The following is a 25,022-nucleotide window of genomic DNA, read 5'->3' as shown; positions in this document are numbered from 1 at the left end:
GGCTTGTGCCCCGCCCCCTGTATCTCGTTTTCTTACGCCTCTGCTCCTTCTTTCTCAAATCGACGTTCTCGCTTGGAGACTTTTCCCGGATTGTTTTTTTCATCGTTCTGTTTGGATATTGTTGGAATATGTTTAAACCGCAGCCGTGATGCTGACGCCCCCCCCCCCCCCCCCCCCAGAATTTACATGTTTTAAATGTTTCCCAGTGTGTACCCTGGTCAGAATAGGTACACCGTATCCCTGCGTGTCGTAAGAGACGACTAAGAGGGTTGGCGTCAGGAAGGGCATCCGGCCATAAAAACATTGCCTCAAAAAGAAAACCATGACAATCACAAGTACATATGGGCAGGGTGCAGCCCGAAGTGGAGATCGGTTTCTGAGGTTTGGGACATGGAATGTGGGGACAATGACTGGGAGATCAGGAGAAGTGGTGGAAGTATTGGTCAGAAGAGTGGACATATGTTGTGTGCAAGAGACGAGATGGAAGGGAAGTGGTGTGAGAATGGTGAAGGGTAGGCAGGGACAGAAATACAAGTTTGTGTGGCAAGGGTGCCCGGAGGGCGTGAATGGTGTTGGTGTCCTGTTTTCTGAGGAGTTTGTAGACAGTGTGGTGAGTGTGACAAGACTGAGTGATAGGTTGATGATGGTGAAAATGATGATTGGAAAGCTCTTGGTGAACGTCATCTCGGGATATGCTCCGCAGGTTGGTCGAAGCGATGAAGAGAAGGACAAGTTCTGGTGTGCGATAGAGAAGCTGATGGAAAACGTGAAAGATGAGGAAGTTGTTGTGGTGGGAGGAGACCTGAATGGACATGTGGGAAGGAGTATGGATGGTTTTGAGGGAGTTCATGGGAGTTACGGATATGGTGTGAGAAATGGAGAAGGTGAAAGGATTTTGGAGTTTGCTGATGGAGCTGATTTGTTGATTTGTAATACTCAGTTCCAGAAAGAGGACAATAAGCTTGTTACATACACATCAGGTGGGTCGACGACAACCGTTGACTACCTGATGGTGCGTCGGCGAGATAGGGGGCACCTCCGGGACACAAAGGTGATCCCGGGGGAGGAGGCTGTTTCACAGCACCACTTGGTTGTCTGCGACATAAGGGTGAAAGGTGCGAGGAGAGCTCGGCGGGTGAAGTACCAACCGAGAATGAAGGTGTGGAGGTTGAAAGAGGTGACAGTAAGGGAGGCATTAAAAGAGAGGCTGAGTAGGGTAGAGGATGATGTGGTTGAGCTTGAAAGTGGTTGGATGTCAATGAAAGCTAGTCTGTTGGGAGCCGTTGGTGAGGTATGTGGATGGACAAAAGGACCACCGAGGCACTCGGAAACGGTGGTGGGATGTTGAGGTTGGAAAGAGGATTGACGAGAAGAGGAAGAAGTTCAAAGAGTGGCAGAAGGCGAAGGGTACGGGAGCAGAAACAGCAGAGCATGAAAGTTATAAGGCAGCCAGGAAGGCTGCAAAGAAAGAGGTAGCAAAGGCGCAGGAGGCATGTAGGAAAATGTTCGGAGAACGCTTGGATTCGGAAGAGGGTCAGAAAGCAGTATTCAGGATTGCAAAGCAGATAGCGAAAGAGAGGTGTGATGTGATGGGGGTGAGTTGCTTGAAGGATGAAGAGGGACAAATCGTTGTCGACCCAGATGGAATTAAAGGAAGATGGAAAAGATATATGGAAATGCAGTTGAATACAGAGAATGAATGGGATGGCAACATAGAGAGTAACCCAGTTTTAGGACCGGCAGAGAAGATAACTGAGAAGGAAGTTGAGGAAGCGATAAAAGCAATGAAGAGTGGAAAAGCGGGAGGGCCGACGGGAGTTGTGGGAGATATGTTGAAGGCAGCAGGAAGTTGGGGTGTGAAGAGAATGACAGAGATCTGTAATCTGGTGGTGAAAGAAGGCCGCATTCCAGTGGCTTGGGAACTGAGTACCCTCGTCCCTCTATACAAGGGGAAAGGTGACCCTCTGGAGTGTGGCTCGTACCGAGCGATAAAGTTATTGGAGCATGGAATGAAGGTATTGGAAAGGGTGTTGGAGAGGAGGATAAGGAAGAAAGTGAAGATCGACGAAATGCAGTTTGGATTTATGCCAGGAAGAGGAACGACAGATGCGCTTTTCATTGTGAGGCAGTTGCAGGAGAAGTACATGGATAAGAGGAAGAAGTTGTTTTTTGGGTTTGTTGATCTGGAGAAAGCATTTGATAGGGTTCCACGCAAAGTATTGACATGGGCATTGAGGAAGTTAGGAGTGGAGGAATGGTTGATCAGAGTAGTGATGGCAATGTACAAAAGAGCACGCACAGCTGTAAGGACGAAGGACGGGAACAGTGGTGAGTTTGAGGTGAAGGTGGGAGTGCATCAGGGGTCGGTACTAAGTCCACTACTATTTGTAGCTGTGATGGAGGTGCTGGCTCAGACCGTAAAGGAGGGTTTACCGTGGGAGTTGTTGTATGCAGATGATCTGGTGTTGATTGCGGAAAGTATGGATGGACTGAAGGAAAAGATGAACAAGTGGAAGGAATGTATGGAGACAAAAGGTCTGAAGGTGAATATCGGAAAGACAAAGGTGATGGCAAGTGGTAAAGCATGTGGTGAGGTGGAAAGAACTGGGAAGTGGCCGTGTGCTGTGTGCAGGAAGGGTGTCGGAGTGAACTCCATTCAATGTACAATGTGTGCTGAGTGGGTTCATCAAAAATTTAGTGGTCTGAGAGGGTCATTAACCAGTGTGGCAGCTACATTCAAATGTAAGGTGTGCACAGAGGGAGCTGCAGATGGAGGAAATGTTGAGTTGGATCTTGGAGACGGCGTGAAGCTGGAAGGTGTGAAAACATTTTGCTACCTCGGAGACATGCTGAATGGAGAAGGTGGATCAGACTCGGCAACGGTTGCTCGAGTGAGATGTGCATGGAAGAAGTTTCGGGAACTGAGTGGCGTGCTGATGAGGAGGAGAGTGTCGCTGAAGCTGAAGGGAAAGGTGTATGCTGCATGTGTGAGAAGTGTTATGATTTATGGGAGCGAGACATGGGTAATGAACGTAGAGCAGCAACGAAGGCTGGAAAGGGTGGAAATGCGAATGGTTCGATGGATGTGCGGAGTATCGTTGAGAGAGAGGAAGACAAATGATGAATTGCGAAAGATGATGGGAATATTGCCTGTGATTGATGCTGTGAAGAGGAACAGGTTGAGATGGTTTGGTCATGTATTGAGGAAGGATGAAAGTGACTGGTTGAGAAGAGTGATGGAAGTTAATGTAGAAGGAAGTAGAGGACGGGGAAGACCGAGAAAGACTTGGCTAAAGATGGTGGAAGAAGAAATGCGGGCAAGGGGGTTAACAAGGAGAGATGCAGAAAATAGGGCAAAATGGAGAAGATTGTCATGGAGACCGCAAGGCTAACCCCCGCTCTAGCAGGGAACATGGCCTTAAAATGCATGTTGTGTTGTTGTTGTATTAATCATTTATTTATTTTCTTTCTCATTTGGCCAATATCTCAGGCACCTTTTGAGCTGGGAAGCTAATATTTGGACATGAGTGACCAAGTGATGTGGCTATCAAGGATATTTTTGATTTATTGATTAATCATTTCATCTATTAATTATTTATTGATTAATCGATTAATTATTTATTGAGTAATCAATTAATTCTTTAATTTTTTATAAATGACTTATTTAATTAAATTTCTAAAAGATACATCTTCGGATGAAGCACTAGTGGTTTAGTTATGCGATTAGCCAATTGATTATGAAAATATTTTGTGATAATCTTTTATTGATTTTAATTATACAATTAATCAATCAATTAGTGTACACCTCTCCCTCCCAATGCAGCCTCAATGAGCTGCACTGCGGTATTGCCGGGCGCCGGAGGCACCCCGGCAATGCCGCGCTGCAGCATATTTAATTATTTGGCATGGGGCGGTGTACTTTGAATGTATGTGTACTTGTTTGTTTTCTTGTTGTACACCGCTCCTTTCCTATGCCATCTCCAGGCATTGCAAATCGTCATTGCCGGGCACCAAAGGGGGCTCGGCAGTGACGCACGCTGAAAGAGAGTACTCAGTTTTCACTCTGGTTTCTTTCTTGTTTGTTTGTTTGTTTTCTTTCTTGTTTGTCCGGGCGATATCTCAGCCATCCTTTGAGCTAGGAAGCTGAAATTTCGGCACAATAGTGAGCAAGTCCTTTGTCAAAAATGTTATTATTTTTTTTGATTAATCAATACATTGAGGAGTTATTTAATTATTAGCGATTAATTAAGTACTTATTTAATTAATCAAATTTCCTTTCTCTTCTGACCATTAACTCAGGCACCTTTTGAGTTAGGAAGCTGATATTTGGACATGCCAATGACCAGGTGATTTGGCTGCAAAGGATATTTTTGATTTATTAATTAATCAATTAATCGATTAATTATTTAATTATTCGATTAATGACAAAAAAATTTTTTTTTTTAAAGTTACAGATTCTGTTGAAATAGTGGTAGTTTATGTGTTCTCTGACCAAATTGATTAATAATATAATTTTTTTATGACTATTATTTATTTATTTTCATTATTAATCATTTATTTATTTTCTTTCTCATTTGGCCAATATCTCAGGCACCTTTTGAGCTGGGAAGCTAATATTTGGACATGAGTGACCAAGTGATGTGGCTATCAAGGATATTTTTGATTTATTGATTAATCATTTCATCTATTAATTATTTATCGATTAATCGATTAATTATTTATTGAGTAATCAATTAATTATTTAATTTTTTATAAATGACTTATTTAATTAAATTTCTAAAAGATACATCTTCGGATGAAGCACGAGTGGTTTAGTTATGCGATTAGCCAATTGATTATGAAAATATTTTGTGATAATCTTTTATTGATTTTAATTTTACAATTAATCAATCAATTAGTGTACACCTCTCCCTCCCAATGCAACCTCAATGAGCTGCACTGCGGTATTGCTGGGCGCCGGAGGCGCCCCGGCAATGCCGCGCTGCAGCATATTTAATTATTTGGCATGGGGCGGTGTACTTTGAATGTATGTGTACTTGTTTTCTTTCTTGTTTGTTTGGTTGTCCGGGCGATATCTCAGCCATCCTTTGAGCTAGGAAGCTGAAATTTTGGCACAATAGTGAGAAAGTGCTTTGTCAAAAACGGTATTTTTTGTTTTTTGATTAATCAATAAATTGAGGAGTTATTTAATTATTAGCGATTAATTTAGTACTTATTTAATTAATCAAATTTCCTTTCTCTTCTGACCATTAACTCAGGCACCTTTTGAGTTAGGAAGCTGTTATTTGGACATGCCAATGACCAGGTGATTTGGCTGCAAAGGCTATTTTTGATTTATGAATTAATCAATTAATCGATTAATTATTTAATTATTCGATGAATGACAAAAAAATTTTTTTTTTTTAAAGTTACAGATTCTGATGAAATAGTGGTAGTTTATGTGTTCTCTGACCAAATTGATTAATAATTTTATTTTTTTATGATTATTATTTATTTATTTTCATTATTAATCATTTATTTATTTTCTTTCTCATTTGACCAATATCTCAGGCACCTTTTGAGCTCGGAAGCTAATATTTGGACATGAGTGACCAAGTGATGTGGCTATGAAGGATATTTTTGATTTATTGATCAATCAATTAATCGATTAATTATTTAATTATTCGATTAATTACTAAAAAAAAAAAATTCCCCCAGTTACAGATTCTGATGAAATGGTGGTGGTTTCTGTGTTCTGTGACCGAATTGATTAATAATTTAATTTTTTAATGATTATTATTTATTTATTTTCATTATAAATCATTTATTTATTTTCTTTCTCATTTGGCCAATATCTCAGGCACCTTTTGAGCTGGGAAGCTAATATTTGGACATGACAGTGACCAAGTGATGTGGCTATCAAGGATATTTTTGATTTATTGATTAATCATTTCATCTATTAATTATTTATTGATTAATCGATTAATTACTTATTGAGTAATCAATTAATTATTTAATTTTTTATAAATGACTTATTTAATTAAATTTCTAAAAGATACATCTTCGGATGAAGCACGAGTGGTTTAGTTATGCTATTAGCCAATTGATTATGAAAATATTTTGTGATAATCTTTTATTGATTTTAATTATACAATTAATCAATCAATTAATGTACACCTCTCCCTCCCAATGCAGCCTCAATGAGCTGCACTACGGTATTGCCGGACGCCGGAGGCGCCCCGGCAATGCCGCGCTGTAGGATATTTAATTATTTGGCATGGGGGCGGTGTACTTTGAATGTATCTGTACTTGTTTTCTTGTTTTCTTTCTTTCTTGTTTGTTTGTCCGGACGATATCTCACCCATCCTTTGAGCAAGGAAGCTGAAATTTCGGCACAGTAGTGAGCAAGTCCTTTGTCAAAAACGGTATTTTTTGTTTTTTGATTAATCAATTAATTGAGGAGTTATTTAATTATTAGCGATTAATTTAGTACTTATTTAATTAATTAAATTTCCTTTCTCTTCTGACCATTAACTCAGGCAGCTTTTGAGTTAGGAAGCTGATATTTGGACATGCCAATGACCAGGTGATTTGGCTGCAAAGGCTATTTTTGATTTATTAATTAATCAATCAATTAATCGATTATTTAATTATTCGATTAATGACTAAAAAAAATTTTTTTTTTAAGGTTACAGATTCTGATGAAATGGTGGTGGTTTAATGTGTTCTCTGACCGAATTGATTAATAATTTAAATTTTTTATGATTATTTATTTATTTATTTATAAATTATTTAAATATTTAATTATTTGATTAATGACAAAAAAAAAAATTTTTTTTAAAGTTACAGATTCTGATGAAATGGTGGTGGTTTATGTGTTCTCTGACCGAATTGATTAATAATTTAATTTTTTAATGATTATTATTTATTTATTTTCATTATTAATCATTTATTTATCTTCTTTCTCATTTGGCCAATATCTCAGGCACCTTTTGAGCTCAGAAGCTAATATTTGGACATGAGTGACCAGGTGATGTGGCTATCAAGGATATTTTTGATTTATTGATGAATCAATTAATCAATGTATCGATTAATTATTTAATTATTCGATTAATTACTAAAAAAAAAAAATTCCCCCAGTTACAGATTCTGATGAAATGGTGGTGGTTTATGTGTTCTGTGACCGAATTGATTGATAATTTAATTTTTTAATGATTATTATTTATTTATTTTCATTATTAATCATTTATTTATTTTCTTTCTCATTTGGCCAATATCTCAGGCACCTTTTGAGCTGGGAAGCTAATATTTGGACATGACAGTGACCAAGTGATGTGGCTATCAAGGATATTTTTGATTAATTGATTAATCATTTCATCGATTCATTATTTATTGATTAATCGATGAATTACTTATTGATTAATCAATTAATTTTTTTTATTTTTTATTAATGACTTATGCGATTAAATTTCTAAAAGATACATCTTCGGATGAAGCACAAGTGGTTTTGTTATGGTATTAGCCAATTGATTAAGAAAATATTTTGTGATAATCTTTTATTGATTTTAATTATACAATTAATTAATCAATTAGATGTACATCTCTCCCTTCCAATGCAGCCTCTATGAGGTGCACTGCGGTATTGCCGGGCGCCTGAGGCACCCCGGCAATGCCGCGCTGTAGGATATTTAATTATTTGGCATGGGGGCGGTGTACTTTGAATGTATCTGTACTTGTTTTCTTGTTTTCTTTCTTTCTTGCTTGTTTGTCCGGGCGATATCTCAGCCATCCTTTGAGCTAGGAAGCTGAAATTTCGGCACAATAGTGAGCAAGTCCTTTGTCAAAAACGGTATTTTTTGTTTTTTGATTAATCAATTAATTGAGGGGTTATTTAATTATTAGCGATTAATTAAGTACTTATTTAATTAATCAAATTTCCTTTCTCTTCTGACCATTAACTCAGGCACCTTTTGAGTTAGGAAGCTGATATTTGGACATGCCAATGACCAGGTGATTTGGCTGCAAAGGCTATTTTTGATTTATTAATTAATCAATTAATCGATCAATTATTTAATTATGCGATTAATTACTTTTTTTTTTTAAGTTGCAGATTCTGATGAAATGGTGGTGGTTTATGTGTTCTCTGACCGAATTGATTAATAATTTAATTTTTTAATGATTATTATTTATTTATTTTCATTATTAATCAGTTATTTATTTTCTTTCTCATTTGGCCAATATCTTAGGCACCTTTTGAGCTCGGAAGCTAATATTTGGACATGAGTGACCAAGTGATGTGGCTATCAAGGATATTTTTGATTTATTGATTTATCATTTAATCGATTAATTATTTATTGATTAATTGATTCATTATTTATTGATTAATCAATTAATTATTTAATTTTTTTATTAATGACTTATTTAATTAAATTTCTAAAAGATACATCTTTGCATGAAGCACTAGTGGTTTAGTTGTGCTATTAGCCAATTGATTAAGAAAATATTTTGTGATAATCTTTTGTTGATTTTAATTGTACAATTAATCAATCAATTAGTGTACACCTCTCCCTCGCAATGCAGCCTCTGAGCTGCACTGCGGTATTGCCGGGGCGCCCGCGCTGTAGGATATTTAATTATTTAGCATGGGGGCAGTGTACTTTGAATGTATCTGTACTTGTTCGTATTTATATTTTTAAATACTGTTTAATTTTAAATATTAAATATTTTAAATAAAATTAAATACCATTTAATTTTTTAATCAAAGGACACTCTATTCCCACAACAACCTTCCATTTACAATTTCAATACTATTACAACCGTATTACCAACAATAATATTTTCCGTCACTCTAACATTATTACCAGAAAGGAAAACGAAAGTTTGGATTGGCCTGTCAAGTCTCCTCATTTGAACCCCTTGCTTATTATGCTGAGAACCCAACTTCAAATCCCACATACCACAGGTGTTTGCCCATTGTCTATGTTCATGTATTTTATGCGGACGTACTCCAATGTCTACTGAAGCCTTTTCCCTGCATGTCTGGTGTTCCCAACACTTAGATGTTTGTGCAAGTTCCTCCATTAGCCTTGAATCACTGTATAATAATAAATAAATAACGCCTCAAAACAAGATCACAAACTGTACATCCCATTACTGCACCGCACTGCATGTACTTGCACCAAATCTCCAAAGCACAACAGCTCGCAAATTAATTGCAGCACAGCTTGAGTCCTCATTGTGCAGGCAGATGGTGCGCTCTCATCTCTCCCTGTTCCACCATCGCTCACTCTACTGCCATACTCCCTAGGTACCTACTTGTCATTTTCACCTCAAACCCTCTGACTCTCCCTTTTGCATTCCTCCCTTCATATTGAAAGCAACTCCTTTACAGCGTGACTTCAAACAACACGTTTTTGCATCTTCTCTCTCATCTATTCCACCCACACCTCACAACTCAAATGACTTTTCTGTATTACTCCACCAACACCCACCCCTCTCACGATCCCTCAAACTAATCCACCAACAACAATGTACCCTCAACTCCGCACGGCAACCTTTGCAAATGGCTTCACCACAAAATGGTTCATATATTGCTCCCTCAATACAGTTTCTCAAACTACTATCCGAGTATCAGCTGTACATCGCTCTCCTTTTTCTTTTCTTTCCCATCTCTACACCTTCCACATGCCCCCCCCCCCCTCTCCCCCCACCGTCCTATCCACACCATTTCCCTTTCGAGGGTGCTTTCTAGATGCATGTGACACTGCAAATGTCACAACAGGAAAGGTCACCATCTGAGCTTGAATGCCAGATGAAGGTGCCAGCTGCCTGAAGGCCTCTGTCCACAAAACCATTTCCAAGGTACCACCTCTGCTACACGGTCCGATCAATCGCACTGTACCGCTGACAGGCACTCAAGCAAACAAGCCGAGCGAGGCATGTGAAGCCTGGGCAAGGCCAAATGGGTCAATCTCCCCATCCACCCCCTGCAGCTGCCAGATCTTTCATCACAATCCATTTACTCAATTCCATGCATAGTCACTGTGACTAAGATTTTAAACACTACACTATCTAAAAGACGACACATGATCATCTGGATAGTTCAACACATTATGCCTACCAGATATTGCAATTGAAGCATATAAAGAAAACAATAACAGAGGATAGAAGAAGATTCATGGTGAAGGAAGGGGAAGGGCATCCAGTAGGGGGAGAGGTTATAGGGTGGAAGAAAGTTGACAAATATCCAAAAAGAAAAAGAGAAAGAAAGAAAGAGAAAGTGAAGAATATGATGAGCCAGAAGATCAAATTGAAGGAAAATGTAAATTTCTGTGGATTACGAAACAAAATGAAAGGGGCACAATGAGTTCATGCATCAAATAAAAAATATATAAATAAAAGAACCCAAAATGAGACAATCTGCCTTTAAGACATCATACCTGTGGCTGGCTGGGTAGCTTCAATGTCCCAACAAGCCGGCTGGTTAGACGGGGGATGAGCATGGGGGAGGCAGGCCAACATTTCATGGACCTACACTCACAGAGTAAGAAAGGGTTGCAAGCTCAGGAGTGAAAAAGCATTTTTCTTTCAATAAGCAAGTTCCATCATACTAAAATATGCAATTTGGTGTCTGTCTGTCTGTCTGTCTGTCTGTTGGACCGAGATCCATTCAGTCCTTACTTATCCAATCACAACTTTTTGAAATATCGTGCAATATATTGTTTTTGGCTCCATAAATTTCAAAGGTGAAGAAGATCACTCCTTTTGCATATTCAGATGCATCGAGCTGCTGAAGCAGTTTCATAGGCTATTGGGCACAATCCTGGACAGGCCGCCACTCCGACACAGGATCCACAAATGTCTCATTCTTCCCAGTAAGCTGGTACTCATTTTGCCAACCTCGGAAGGATGACAGGCTGAGTCAAACCACCTGGTGTTGATACAACGGTTGACAGAGGCTTGACCTCAGGAACCTTAATTAAGCAAACCTGCGGCTTCAGGTGAAGAATCACTTGAAAAATTAAAAATTCTCGTATCTGGAGCCGTATCTTCACCAGAATTGAACCAATCTTTCCTTGTCACACACCCAATCAGCCTACCAAGTTTCATCCAAATCCAACTACAACTATTTTGAGACATTCTGTTCACAGACAGACAGAGACAAACAGACAGACAGGGATGAAAACATGCCTGACATAGGTAATAAGTAATAACGAACTTCAGTTTATCCAATTCAAATAATTCCAACACAGTAGTAGCTGATAGATGTAAAGCTCTGCTATTCCATGTTTTATTGCAATTATTTTTTGACGACTTTAAAAAATAAATAACTAAAATAATATAAAAGGAGAAAAATTGAAGGGAGGACAACATTGCAAGCCAGTGTAGTTTGCCTGAGTTTTAAAAAGTATATATATATAATTATATAAATAAAGCATTGAAGGTCAGAACACGCACGAGGAGCCGAGACGGGGATTGGAGTGCAGATTAATGGGTTAATCAGATGATGCAAATGAAGAGCCGGTAAGATGGAAGGCACACCATGTGGGAGTGCCTTTCCAAGCTGGACACAATTAGAGACTAATCAGCAACACGGCATGGTCACAAGAAAAACGAGAGACTGGCGGTTACAGTCGCAAAGTCGCGGAAATATCCCCCCCTAAAAGGGCAAGTTTCTAAGGGCTGACAAATGCATGTTTTTAACACATCAATCATTCTATACAGTCCACCTCAAAAATTGTCTACAATCAATGAACCACACGCCTTCCTTTCCCCCATGTAAGTGCTGCTTCATCAGGACGAAGATTGCCTGTATGTCACCAATAACATTTCACGACTATTGCTATCTGCGATACGCAAGCAGGCCTGGTATTGTTCAAACAAACTTGCAAGACACAACTTTACCATATATACACAGATATTATAAATGGCAACTCTCATCGCATTCCTGTGGATAAACTCAATCCACACTACTGTGACTACTAAAACTATGACGACTAGTTGATAGATCCTCTAGCTTAACGTCCTGCCTGTGACAGCAGACATGTTGATGCCTTGCCCTGCGCATTAAACACCAGGGTGACGAGAGCTGGGTCAGGATTCAAACCTAGGCTTGATTAAAAAAAAGTAATTGGACATGCCTCTTCAGAATCCTCTGTCTCTGTCTGTGTCTGTGTGTCTGTCTGTCTGTGTCTCTCTCTCTCTCTCTCGCACAGATCATGCACAGAATTGCTCTCTCTCATGCACAGATTTATCCCATCTCGTCTTCAGTTGTCATACCCTTCCTCCCGTCCATGGTACACGGAATCTTGTGGTGAGGCCGTTGCCCAGAAACAACTTGCCTTCGTCTCCTGGAAAGCAAATCCAATGGAAGGAAATCTCATTTCCTTTCACAAAGCCCGAAACAAGTGTGTGTCCACCCTCAGGAGAGCCAGGAAACAATATCTCTCCACTCTCACGACCGAACTCGCAAACCTGTCTCCCTCTTCCAAATCCTGGTGGCGTCTGTTCAAATCCATTTCTGGCGTTTGTTCCCCCTCCATCCCCTCCCTTACCTCAAACGGCTACACAGCTGACTCTGCACGTGAAAAAGCTGAATGCCTCAACTCTGTGTTTGCCTCTAAATCTTGTGTCCCAAACCCATCCCTCTCTGTACCCACCGCACCCAGCTGTTCCTGGACTCCGTGTCCTTTCCTCCTGACAAGGTGGAAAAGTTTCTGTCAACCCTCGACTCTGATTCTGCAACTGGACCTGACTGCATCAGCCCACGGGTCCTAAAATCCTGCTCCGCCGCTCTTTCACTCCCTCTCTCTGTTCTCTTCACCCTCTCTTTTGCTCAAGGTCATCTGCCATCAGCTTGGAAATCAGCCAACATCAACGCTTTACACAAAAAGGTGCAAAAACAGATCCTTGCAACTGCAGACCAATCAGCCTTCTCCCAATTATCAGCAAAGCCATGGAATCCATCATTGCTTCGGATATCAAATGGCTTGATCTCTGATCATCAATTTGGTTTCAGACCAGGTCACTCTACTCTGGACATGCTGCTTCTGCTGTCTCAACAATGGATGGAGGTCCTCAATGCCAAACAGGAAATTAGAGCTGTCTCCCTTGACATATCACGTGCCTTCGATACGGTCTGGCACCCCACTCTGCTCACCAAACTCTCCTCCTATGGTATCCATGGAAATCTCCACGCTTGGCTTGTGGACTTCCTCTCTAGTCGTAGTCAACGTGTGGCCCTGAATGGGTTTCTCTCATCGCCCCTTCCTGTTCAGGCTGGAGTTCCCCAAGGCAGTGTTCTGGGCCCTGTGCTTTTTCTGGTCTTCATCAATGATCTATCTGACTCTCTTGAAAATCCTCTCTATCTCTTTGCTGATGACTCCACTCTCTGCCGCTCCATTTCTCATCCCTCAGATCGGCAGTCTGCAGCCTCCTCACTCTCTGCAGACCTGGACAAAATCACAGACTTGTCAAACAAGTGGAACATGTCTTTCAATCCTGGCAAATCTCACACTCTTACTATGTCTCTCCGAAAAGACCGACTGGACAACCCTCCTATCCACTTTCTGAATAATCCTCTCCAAGAAGTTCGGTCACTCAAGCTTTTTGGGTCTCACTACCTGCCATGATCTTTCCTGGGAAAACCACATTTCAAATCTGGCCTCCAAAGCCAGCCGCCGACTAGGTGTCCTCCGTCGTGCGAAGTCCTTCCTTGGCACACCTGAGCTCCTCACCACATACAAGGCTTTCATCCGCAGCTCAATGGAATACTGTTCTCCCCTCTGGGCCAGTGCTCCTGCCTCACACCTACCTCGACTTCACGCTGTTGAAACCAAAGCTTTCAGAATCATTGGAATCTCCCGTAATGAAGCTAACTCTGAGGGCCTTTCACTTACTCACCGCAGGCAGGTTGGTGGTCTTTCTGTCTTCTACGGACTCCTCTCCGGCCTCGCTCCCCCAGCTCTCTCTGGGCTCTGTCCCCCAAATATTTCCACAGGTCACACAAGATCTGCCTGCAACCCTCTTATGGTCAAACTGCCAAATTCAAGACTCTCTGCTCACCTTCATTCCTCTTTTCTCCCACCTCTGGAACAAACTCACTCACTCTCTTCAATCCCACTCCTCCCTCCAGGTCTTTAAAACAGCTGTTCACCACCATCTCTTATCTTCCCCCATCCAAAACCTTGATCTTTTCTACCCCTGCTAATTTCACTCCAGATTCACTTTTTTGAAATACCAACTTCCTTCCTGAAAGTCCTTGCAATGTCCTTGTGTTTTATACTTCTCCCACCCCTCCCCCTCTTCCCACGCCTCCTCCCCCCAAGCCCTCCCACAGATCTCCCAATGTCCCTGCTCTCAAATGTTGTGTTTGTGTACTACCCCTTCTCTCCCCATCTTGTCTACCGCTACCCTTATTATATGTTTTGTGTGATAAATGTTAGCTCTTTCACGAGCCTCGATCCTGTATACAAAAAAAAAAAAAAAATTCCAACATATCCTGCAGGCCACACTTTGACCACAAATTCAACCCAACATTTCGATTTATATTTCACCCAAAACTCAGTGACAGTTACTCCAGATTGAGGGAAAACCTTTGACATTAAAGAGGTAGGTCAGGGGTAGAGGGTGAGGGGGGAACAGAGGTGAGCCAGAAGGATGCTTGAACAGGCAATTCCAATCAAGTTGGTGATTATTGCAGCAATGTACGTATAACGATATAAGTGAACTATTATATGAATTATCGTAGCAAATGATCATCATTAATACTATTAAAGCCTGAGATTTAGAAGTGGAAAACTGTACACCAGTAACAACCTTATGAGATGGCTTCTTCAATTCCAGGCAAATGTCATCCCAATGGTGCTCTTGTACAAAGCATTAAAGCTTGGAGTCAAATCCAAGCCACGGATGTCTCATTCGTCCTCTTAGCAGGACGATGTTGATACAGTAATGGATAAAAGAGGAGAAAGACACTGTTGCATGAAAACCAATGATAAATATCCTTTGTACTTTGACTGCGACGGTGATTTAAGACACCTGACAGTCGAGTCAGCTCTGATGCAAAATGCACCACTGCGGGGAATTGCAATGGGGACCCGAAATAACACGTTATGGGTTGTCAAGGCTCATCAAATGTCAAAGCAGCAAAAAAAAACCTGTACAGATCTGCAACAATCGGGTACATTCAGTAAAAATGGCTTAGTTATTACACAGAGAAACATGGCTGCAAGCAGTGCTTAGTTTGGATTTTGGTCATCCCTCCCCTACCCCTTCCCCCTTGGTGGGACCAAAATTTACGTTACATACACACAGAGAGACCATCAAGTTATTTGAGCCAATACTGCGCAACACATCTCGGGGTTAGTACCACTGCGACCCAAGGTGGACGGAGGTTATGTTTTCACCCATTTATCTGTGGGCAGGATATCTGGAAAAGTTGTCGGTGGATTGGGACGAAACTAGGTGGACAGGTTGGGTGCGTGATAAGGACGAATTGGGCCCATTTTGGTGAAGATACGAACACTATAGTTAGAGTGATTCTTCACCATTGAGAGATGCAGCCAAAAACGATGCATCACACGATATCTCAAAAACGTCGTGGACGGATTATGACAAAACTAGGTGGATGAGTGTGGAGGTGAAAAGAACAAGCCAACTCGATGTTGGTTAATATCCAGATGCTGATCCGGCCTATAGGTGAGATACAAAACATAAGCTGTTCAGCCTGGTGGGGGCATGTGCTCTACTGGGTGTCGCTCTAGTCATTTTGCTGAAATTCCTCCGAACAGAACCAGCAAGCCCAAATTATGTTGGTAGTGCTTGATGACTGGATATCCATCACACGAGCCCACAAGGCAAGTACAACCAGCTGAACAGTCCTGGACTGACGACACCTACAGCATAATATAACTACCTGCATAAGGAACAATTAGGAATACGGCGAGATGGAGAGACCCACTCCATTGGCAAATGCCACAAGGCACTGCCTATGATTTCAAATCATATATTTAATACATCATTTTAGCACGTTCATGCAGAAACACATTTAAATTTTTTAGTGGGCCAAAAGCCTTACAGGCAAAACCATTTGCAAATCCATATTAAGGGGTTCGTCAAAAGAAAGTAATTAGAAATTTACTACCTGCTGAGATTTTGCATGCAATGTCACGCAAATGCAAAGAATGTTGGAAAATGTCATGTGCAAGCAACACGAGAAAAAGACAAGGTGAATATAGCAACAAAGCGCTGGAAACAATGCAGCGGATTATGACAGAAGTGTCAGACAAAGACTTTCCGGAGGAGGAGGGGAGAGGTGGAGGGAGAACCAAAGGCAAGTTTGTTCATGCTGTCGGCAAGAAAGAGAGGAACGGAAAAACCAGCAAGTCAATATGGCACAAGTTAAAGGTGAATGCTAATCTATTCACACAATGCAAGGCAAACTGCCAACATCACGTCAGTTCTGGATGATGCACACTCAAAACAGAAGAATCTCCACCGCACAAAGCTGGTAGCTCCATGACGGAGTAACGTAGATGGCACCAAACAGGTAAGCAAAGGGTTTGTACGACTTAGGTGACCTATATATGCCTGTACATCCTGTCGAGGTATCTTCCAACTTGACCAGAGACGACATGGGGAAGTACCGATGCAAAAATTATTTTTAAATTCTGCATCATTCAGAACCGCAAGATAAGCCAAAGAACATGACTATTCAGAAGGATGAGGATGGGATGGAAAAACTACCAGATTTAAAAGCTGGGAAAGAAGAGATCCTTTGTGGTTTAGGAAAGCGGGAAGAAATTTTTTTTTACAAGGTCACAGAAACAAAAAATTGGGATTGCGCAGCATGATTACATGAGGGATGAGAGGCAGGTATGGAACGAGTTGGAACTGTGCTGATGCCGTACGAGTCAGCCGTACCTCAAGCAGTGCTGCTGGAAAAGCATCAATCAAGAGTAGCAGGGCGTGGGGTGCCAGCTAGTGTGCGGGGCGCGTCAGGGTGCGCGCCCGGCCCCCCCGAAGTGCTCCAGGCCCATCTGTGTCTGACGTGACAGTGACGGATTGGAAAGGCTCCGGCGACCGCCATGCCGTCCGTGATGGCAATTACGCGGATTCAGTCGGACACATAGGGCTCAAGGACGTCTGCTCTCGGTATAAAGGGTGAAGAGAGAGGGGGTGGGGGCAAATAAGGAAAGTGAGATGGGAATAACAAAGAATGAAGGAAATGGGTCAAGCAACAGGTTGGGGGGGGGGGGGGTGGGGGGAGGGGTTAAAAAGTGACTTTTGAAGAAAAGGAATTATTTGGTTCAGTGTGAGAGGTGAGAATGCAGGGGAGGGGGGGGGGGGAAGAGGTGGGGGGGGGCAAGATGTGTGGGGGGAGGGTGAGGGGAGAGTTGAAGGGCACAAGTGAGAATAACAGAGGTTGGAAGGTCACTCGGACTTCTCTAGGAGCAAAAACAGAGAGGATGTGACAGTGAAAAAGTGGGAGATCAGTGGAAAGGGATTGGAGTTGTGGGTGTTGGGGAGGAAGGGATTGGATTTGTGGGTGTTGGGCAGGAGGGGTGGGAAAGTGGAAGATCATTGGAAAGAAATTGTGGTTATAGGTGTTGACGGCGGGGGGGGGGGGGGGGAGTTGGCGTGAGGAAGTGGGGGAGATGTGGCAAAGGATGTGGGTGTAATGGGAGTGGTTGAGGAAGTGGTAGATAAGGGGAGAGGAATTGGGGTTATTAGGTGTTGACGGCGGGGGGGGGGGGGAGTTGGCGTGAGGAAGTGGGGGAGATGTGGCAAAGGATGTGGGTGTAATGGGAGTGGTTGAGGAAGTGGTAGATAAGGGGAGAGGAATTGGGGTTATAGGTGTTGGTGGGAAGGAGTTTTGGGGGGAGGAAGTGGGAGAGAAGAGGAAAGAAAATCGAGGTTGAATGGGCAGGGGGGCGCGTGGGGGGGGGGGGGGGGGTGAAGGTCAAAAATCTGCTCGCTCTGCACATTGAGACTCGCACTCACAGACCCCTCCCTCCCGTTCTCATCGCGACTCCTTGTTCCCATTAGAATTCCCGGGCAGATGTGGAACGCGATCGAACGAAACACAACGGCTATTGCTCAGGCCTTAGGCTTAGAGGAAAGAAAGGAGACAGAAAGACAGAGATAAAAACAAATAAATGAAAACATATCGTGGAAAGAGCAGTTTGCCCATAATCCAGGCTGGATACAAACCGGCATCGCTACCACGGCACCACCACTGCACGGGGCAACAACCACCACGGGAATAATCATGACGATGATGATGATGATGATAACGGAACACAAAGCAAATAACTCGAACGTAATCCTTGGTTTGAGGCCTACGTCCGACCCCAGGACCTGGTGAGTTGGTTTTGTGCACAGGACTCAAGATATAGAAGAGACAGAGACAGAGACAGACGAACAAGCACGGACACACAGACACCCTTCAAATCTTTTGTAGATTAGACGCAACAGCCTCACCTGCGTGTGACCAGTGTCCATCTGTCCGCCCGCTCCTCAGACCGTCTGTCCTCGCACCGTTTCGCCGGGACCCCACGGGCAGCCTTCCCTCCAGGTCCAGGCTCCAGCTCCAAGACCCCACGTACGCTCCTCCCCCTCCCTCGATCTTACTCTGACACAGCTCTTCGTGCAACACCGCCCAGTCTCGTGTTTTTCTTACAACTGATAATGAAGCACGGAATTTCAAAATAACAGGTTGAATATTTTGACGAAATTCCGATTTCATCCTTTCGTTCGGCGAAAAAACACATCAACCGCATCGTACTCCCGGATCCTCAAAAACCGCCATGCGGCGCTTTATCGCTGGGCGGACTTCCTGCCTAGTTTGTTTTAAACTGTGTCGCTGGTTCTTTTCCTAATTCATGGCCTCGATTGGCGTTTCTTATTTTTCAGTTTTCTTTTTGCAAGCAAAGAAGTTCTAATTCTCCAAAATTTACTCCAATTTTAGTAAGGATGCTCCTTTGCCGAGCAATTGTCCTGGCGTGTCGACGTCATCACGCAAGCCTTTCGCGGTGACGGGTGACGTAACATTTTTCCCTCAGCATTATCACGTGACAAAAAAAAATCACGTCTCCGTTGTTATATCCTCTGGTCGTGTTTACTTGTTCTCTTCAAGGAAAATAATCGGAGGAAACGAGTTTGCATCATGTTTTTGAACAATTCTTCAGATTTTGCTGAAGAAAATAGCCTTTGGAAATACAGATACAAATTGCATAAGGAAAAATCCTGATCCCGAAACTTCGCCTCAAGTCCAAAAAAGCCTTCCCTGTCACAGTACGCCCTCTCGCGGTAACGTATCCATCAAACTCTTCTTATTTGATTTGTAAATACAATGTTATACTGTACGATTGCACGAATTATTTTGGAAATATCCTTCAGTCAGTCGAACGGCAGATCTGACCAGCCGGTTCGTGAAAGACTTCGGCGAAAAACTCCTCAAAAAATCGTTGTTTTAGTAGTAGTGAGCATGGAGAGGCGAGGGTCAAAATTCCATCATATTCGAATCTGTAAGAAATATGCCTCCAGGGCCAAGTTATAAAAGCCTTCCAAATATTAGAGGCAAACATCGAAATTGACCCGATTGTTTCATTCAACTCTCCTGGTTTTCAACTTCCTTGGACGTAATATTTAGTTACTTGAAAAACTTTATATGATAAACAAGAAGAAAAAGACATAAAATGTCATATATATAGCCCCCATGGTTTTAATAATTTTGCTGCACGGAGTTGAAGGCTGTCAGTCAGCCATCAAAAGTAATAATTTCCCTGAATATGGGACAATAAAGATTTATTATTATTATTACCTTTGGTCAGGGAGCAAAACAAAATCTTCTGCATATGTATACTCTCATGTATTGTCTTTGTGCCAAGTTTGAACAAAATCGAGCCATGCGTGTCGAGAAATGGTTGGGGACACGTTTAAGTAACAAAATGGCCGTCAGTCGGCCATCTTGAATATGATCTCGAAATAATATGAGGTACATATGTAAACCATCATTCATTATCTGTGTGCCAAGTTTGAACAAGATCGGTAAATGTACACTTCTGGTCAAAAGTTTTAGAACACCTCAATTTTTCCAGTTTTTATTGAAATTTACGCAGTTTTATGTCTCGATGTACTCTGACATTAAGCCGAGAACAAATGAACAATTGGAGATAACAAAGAAATCATAGAATCATTTTGTTTAACAAAATTTAATTTAAATTTTGACTCAGCAAAGTGGCCACCTTTTGCAGATATAACCGCCGAACACACGTGGCATTCTTTCTGCAATGGAAATGAAATATTGTTCGGGAAGTTCTTCCCAACACGGTTGCAGAAGTTCCCACAAATGTGTTGCACTTGTAGGTTGCTTTGCTTTCACCCTTCTGTCCAGTTCATCCCAAACCAGCTCGATGGGGTTTAAGTCTGGAGACTGTGCTGGCCATTCCATGATTTGAAGCCGACTGTCTTGTTATTTTCCTCGAAGGTAGTTTTGACATAGCCTGGAGTTGTGTTTAGGGTCATTATCTTGCTGTAGGATGAACCCCTGACCAACTAGGCGTATACCAGAGGGTATTGCATGGCACTGCAAAATGCTGTGGTGGCCCTTTTGGTTCAGGGTGCCAGTCACTCTGTGCAAGTCGCCGACTCTGGATCCAGCAAAAGAGCCCCAGACCATCACGCTTCCTCCTCCATGTTTGACAGTTGGTGTCACACACTGAGGAACCATCCTTTCGCCTACTCAACGGCGTACAAAAACCCTGCGTGATGAACCAAAGATTTCAAATTTTGATTCATCGGTCCATAAGACCTTCTTCCAGTCTTCAGTAGTCCACTGGCGGTGCTTCATGGCCCAGGCAAGCCTCTTTTTCTTATTTTGCCATCTTAGCAATGGCTTTCTTACTGCCACTCGACCTGTCAAACTGCAGCTCTAAGTCTTCTCTTCACAGTTGAAACTGAGACTTGCTTACTTCGACCAGTGTTACGCTGTGCTTGAAGCTGTTGTCCTGTGAGCCGCCTATCACGCAAGCTGTTGACTCTCAGAAACTTGTCTTCTGATTCTGTTGTGGCTTTGGGTCTGCCAGACCTCTTCCTGTCAGAGTTTCCTCCAGTTTCCAATATACTACTTCCTGCAGTGCAATATTGTCCAAATAATGCTTCAGAGGGTGTAATAACAGTCTGTTCCAATACTGCTTTTATACAGACAGGTGGTTTGTAATCAAGTAATCAGCAGAGGTTGGGACACCTGTAGGAAATGTTTGCATCAACTTTCAAGGCTTAATTTACTGACATTGCTGCAGAACAGCTGTAAGTTGTTAACCCATTACTTGTTCCCTGAAGAAGGCCTTTTTTTTTTTTACAATATAACTTTGCAATTTACATTATTTTCCCGTTTTTGCTAACCTAAACTTTTTTTTAACCTCGAGCAGCTTACTGCTTACCTTTGTACCATTTCAGGTTATTCACTGGGCATTAAACTGCGTAAATTTCAATAAAAACTGGAAAAATTGAGGTGTTCTAAAACTTTTGACCGGTAGTGTATGTCCAAGAAATGTTTGAGGACGTGTTCAATGTCGGGTTGTTGTACAATTAAAATGGCCGGCAGTGTACCAGTCGGCTATCTTTGATCAGATCACAAAATAAAGTGAGGTGCACGTGTATGCCATCATGTACTCTGCTTGTGCCACGTTTAAACAAAATCGGTCCATGCATATCGAGAGATGGCTTGGGACACGTTTAAGTAACAAAATGGCCATCAGTCGGCCATCTTGAATCTGATCTCGAAAGAAAATGACGTGCATTTTTAACTCATCATTCATTATATGTGTGCCACATTTGAACAACATCGGTAAATGCATGTCTGAGAAATGGTTGAGGACGTGTTCAACATTCAGCTTTTTTACAACTAAAATGGCTGCCAGTCGGCCATCTTTGATCACATCGCGAAACAAATTATGTGCATAGGTATACCATCATGTATTGCCTTTGTGCCAAGTATGAACAAAATGGGTCAATACATCTCCGAGATATGGTTGCGGACGGACGGACGAGACCTAATCCATAAGACCCCGTTTCAGACCAAGTCCAACGGGGGATAATAACCTGATGGAGATTAAGAGCAATAAGTTTGGTGCCACACCGAGCAGACTTGATAGAGACTGTGGTCAAAAACACCAAAACCAATAATTGCACAACCGAAACAACAGCTTCCTTTGTAAAACCATGACTGTTTTTATACTTGTTTTCACAAAGATTGCAAAACTAAAACACACTTTTACAAAACGCTTAACACAAACCTCTACACTTAGCCCAACATTCATGAGAGTTTCTTGTTTTCTATTTGAATCCATATTATATGTTTGCAACTGAAAGCAATCAATTCCAATATACTATTGCATTAATTTCTACTTAACATGTATGAATGCAAATTGCTCAGTTTTTCACTTATTTATCAGACCTTGATGATGAATAAAAGGGGCCACAAATGAACTCTCAGTTGTAATAATAATAATAATAATTCATTTATTTTGTATCGCGCTTTTCCAGAAGCCCAAAGGCGCTTTGACAGAGTGGAAAACATAATGCATAACAAAACATGGAAACAACAATTGCAAAAAGACAAGAATCAATAGGGAAATATTTAAAGCAAAAGGAGGGAGAAGGAGAAGTGATAGTCAGGGGTTAAATGCTGTGGGTTGAATGTTGAATGCAGTGTTGAACAGGTGGGTCTTTAGTGATGTTTTGAATGTGGTGAGTGAGGAGGAGTCTCTGATGGTGTGAGGTAGTGAGTTCCAGAGGGTGGGAGCAGCGATGGAGAAGGCCCTGTCCCCCCAGGATCTGAATTTGGTCCGGATGGAGGGGGTCAGGAGGTTGGTACCAGCAGAGCGGAGGTTGCGGGTGGGAGTGTGTCTGGAGAGGAGGTCAGCCAGGTAGGGTGGGGCCAGGTTATGGAGGGCTTTGTATGTCAAGAGGAGGATTTTGTACTGGATTCTCTGGGGGATGGGGAGCCAGTGAAGCTTGTAAAGGACGGGGGTGATGTGGTCACGGATCCGGGAATGGGTGAGTAGACGGGCAGCGGAGTTCTGAATGTATTGGAGTTTGTTGGTGATTTTTGAGGGTGAACCATAGAGGAGGCTATTGCAGTAGTCCAGACGGGAGGTGATGAAGGCGTGGATGAGGGTTTCTGCCACCGTGGCGGAGAGGGATGAGCGGAGACGGGCGATGTTTTTCAGGTGAAAGAAGGCTGACTTTGTGATCTGTTTAGTGTATTTGTCGAAGGAAAGGGTTTGGTCAAAGATGACGCCAAGATTCCGGATGTGAGGGGAGGTGGATACTGGGATACCGTCGATGTTGAGGGCAAAGTTATGGGTTGATTTTGTGAGCGTTTTTGGGCCAATGATGATTATTTCAGATTTATCACAGTTAAGCTTGAGGAAGTTGATTTGAAGCCAGGATTTTATTTCAGTGATGCAGTTTGTCAGGATAGAGTGGGTGTCGGTGGAGACGGACTTGGTGGAGATGAAAAGCTGGATGTCATCGGCGAAGCAGTGGAATTGGAGACCATGACGGCGGATTAAGTGACCGAGGGGGGACAGGTAAAGGATGAAGAGGAGGGGGCCAAGAACTGAACCTTGGGGGACACCTTGGGGGAGGGGAGCAGTGGGGGATTTGCAGTTATTGATGGAGATGAACTGGCGTCTGTCAGAGAGGTATGATTTAATCCAAGAGAGGGCAGTGCCGGTAACGTTAAAGGTGGATTCAAGTCGGGTGAGGAGGATGGTGTGATCGATGGTGTCAAAGGCAGCGCTGAGGTCGAGGAGGACGAGAATGTTGAGGTTGCCAGCGTCAGAGGAGAGGAGAAGGTCGTTGGTGATTTTGAGGAGAGCAGTTTCAGTACTGTGGTTGGAGCGGAATCCGGATTGGAATGTTTCATACAGGTTATTGGCAGAGAGATGATGTTTGAGTTGAGTGGCTACAGCGCGTTCCAAAACTTTTGACAGAAAGGGTAGGTTGGAGATGGGTCTGAAGTTGTTTAGGGTGTCAGGGTTTAGACCAGGTTTTTTTAGAATGGGGGTAACAGCAGCAATTTTGAGGGAAGGTGGGACGATGCCTGTAGACAGGGAGGAGTTTATTGTTGCAATGATAAGTGGAGAGAGAGCAGGGAGGGAGGCCTTGACAAAGCTGGAGGGGATGGGGTCAAGAGTGCAGGTGGCAGTTTTCATTCCTATGAGGAGTTCAGAGAGGTCAGTAGGGGAGATTGGGGAGAACCGAGACAGGGGATGGCAGGACAAGGGGGGGCAGGTGGTTGGAGGGGGAGCGGGTGCGGCGGTGGTCAAGCTGTTGTAGATGTTGTCAATTTTGCGTTGGAAGAAAGAGAGGAAGGAGATGCAGTTGTCTACTGTGAATGACTGGGTGGTGGTGTTCAGGGGGCGGAGGAGTTTGTTTATTGTCGAGAAGAGTGCTTTTGGGTTTCCGGAGCCAGAGTGGATAATTTGAGAGTAGTAGGCGGAGCGGGCGCGGGAGAGGGCATCTTTGTAGTGTTGTAGGTGGTCCTTGTAGGCTTGGGAGTGAACTGTGAGACCCGTTTTATTGCAGTCTTTCAAGTTGGCGAGCACGAGTTTTCATCAGGCGGAGTTCAGGGGTAAACCAGGGAGCAGAATGGGTGAAAGAAACTGTTTTGGTTTTTACAGGCGCAAGCTGGTCAAGGCAGGAGGAGAGAGTGTGGTTGTAGTAGTCAGTGAGGTCGGAAGGGGTGTGGAGGTCAATGAAGGGAGAAGTGGACATTTTTTCAGAGAGGGTGCATGAGAATGAGGTAGGTGAAAGAGCGTTTAGCTTACGGAAGTTGATAGTGCGATAATGCCTTGGTGTTGGGGCGGGGATGTTGATGGTCAGAGTGATGGCTAAGTGGTCAGAGAGGGTGAGTGTGATGAAATCGTCATCCAAGTTACGACACTGATGTTGTTCACCTCATGGCCGCTACGCGACCCGTTCGCGGTTCCTATATATATCAGCGCGGACAGGCGATGTAGATCCATCAC

General features: G+C 42.7%; 1 protein-coding gene and 1 long non-coding RNA gene across 3 annotated transcripts in view; one reads left to right on the top strand and one right to left on the bottom strand.

The window, feature by feature from the left end:
- Positions 1 to 18,587, bottom strand: part of FAM222A (family with sequence similarity 222 member A) — a 64,051-nt gene extending 45,464 nt beyond the window's left edge. The window contains exons 1-3 of one of the 2 annotated variants that reach the window (XM_068136172.2): positions 18,463 to 18,587; positions 16,903 to 17,124; positions 10,419 to 10,509 (exon numbers count right to left, since the gene is read on the bottom strand). In XM_068136172.2, the coding sequence (XP_067992273.2) occupies positions 10,419 to 10,500 (82 nt within the window). In that variant the 5' untranslated portion in view covers positions 10,501 to 10,509; positions 16,903 to 17,124; positions 18,463 to 18,587. The remainder of the gene's footprint in view (positions 1 to 10,418; positions 10,510 to 16,902; positions 17,125 to 18,462) is intronic. The other variant, XM_068136171.2, reaches the window with a different exon arrangement.
- Positions 18,588 to 19,269: 682 nt separating this feature from the next.
- The window catches only part of LOC137439373 (uncharacterized), a 75,264-nt gene continuing 69,511 nt past the window's right edge, over positions 19,270 to 25,022 (top strand). The window contains exon 1 of the long non-coding RNA XR_010986906.2: positions 19,270 to 19,290. This is a non-coding gene — a long non-coding RNA (uncharacterized LOC137439373). The remainder of the gene's footprint in view (positions 19,291 to 25,022) is intronic.

The sequence above is a fragment of the Myxine glutinosa genome, chromosome 14 (genome assembly GCF_964187855.1).
Source record: "Myxine glutinosa chromosome 14, kmMyxGlut1.1, whole genome shotgun sequence".
NCBI classification, from domain to species: Eukaryota; Metazoa; Chordata; class Myxini; order Myxiniformes; family Myxinidae; genus Myxine; species Myxine glutinosa.
This window is presented reverse-complemented; position numbering and strand designations above follow the sequence as displayed.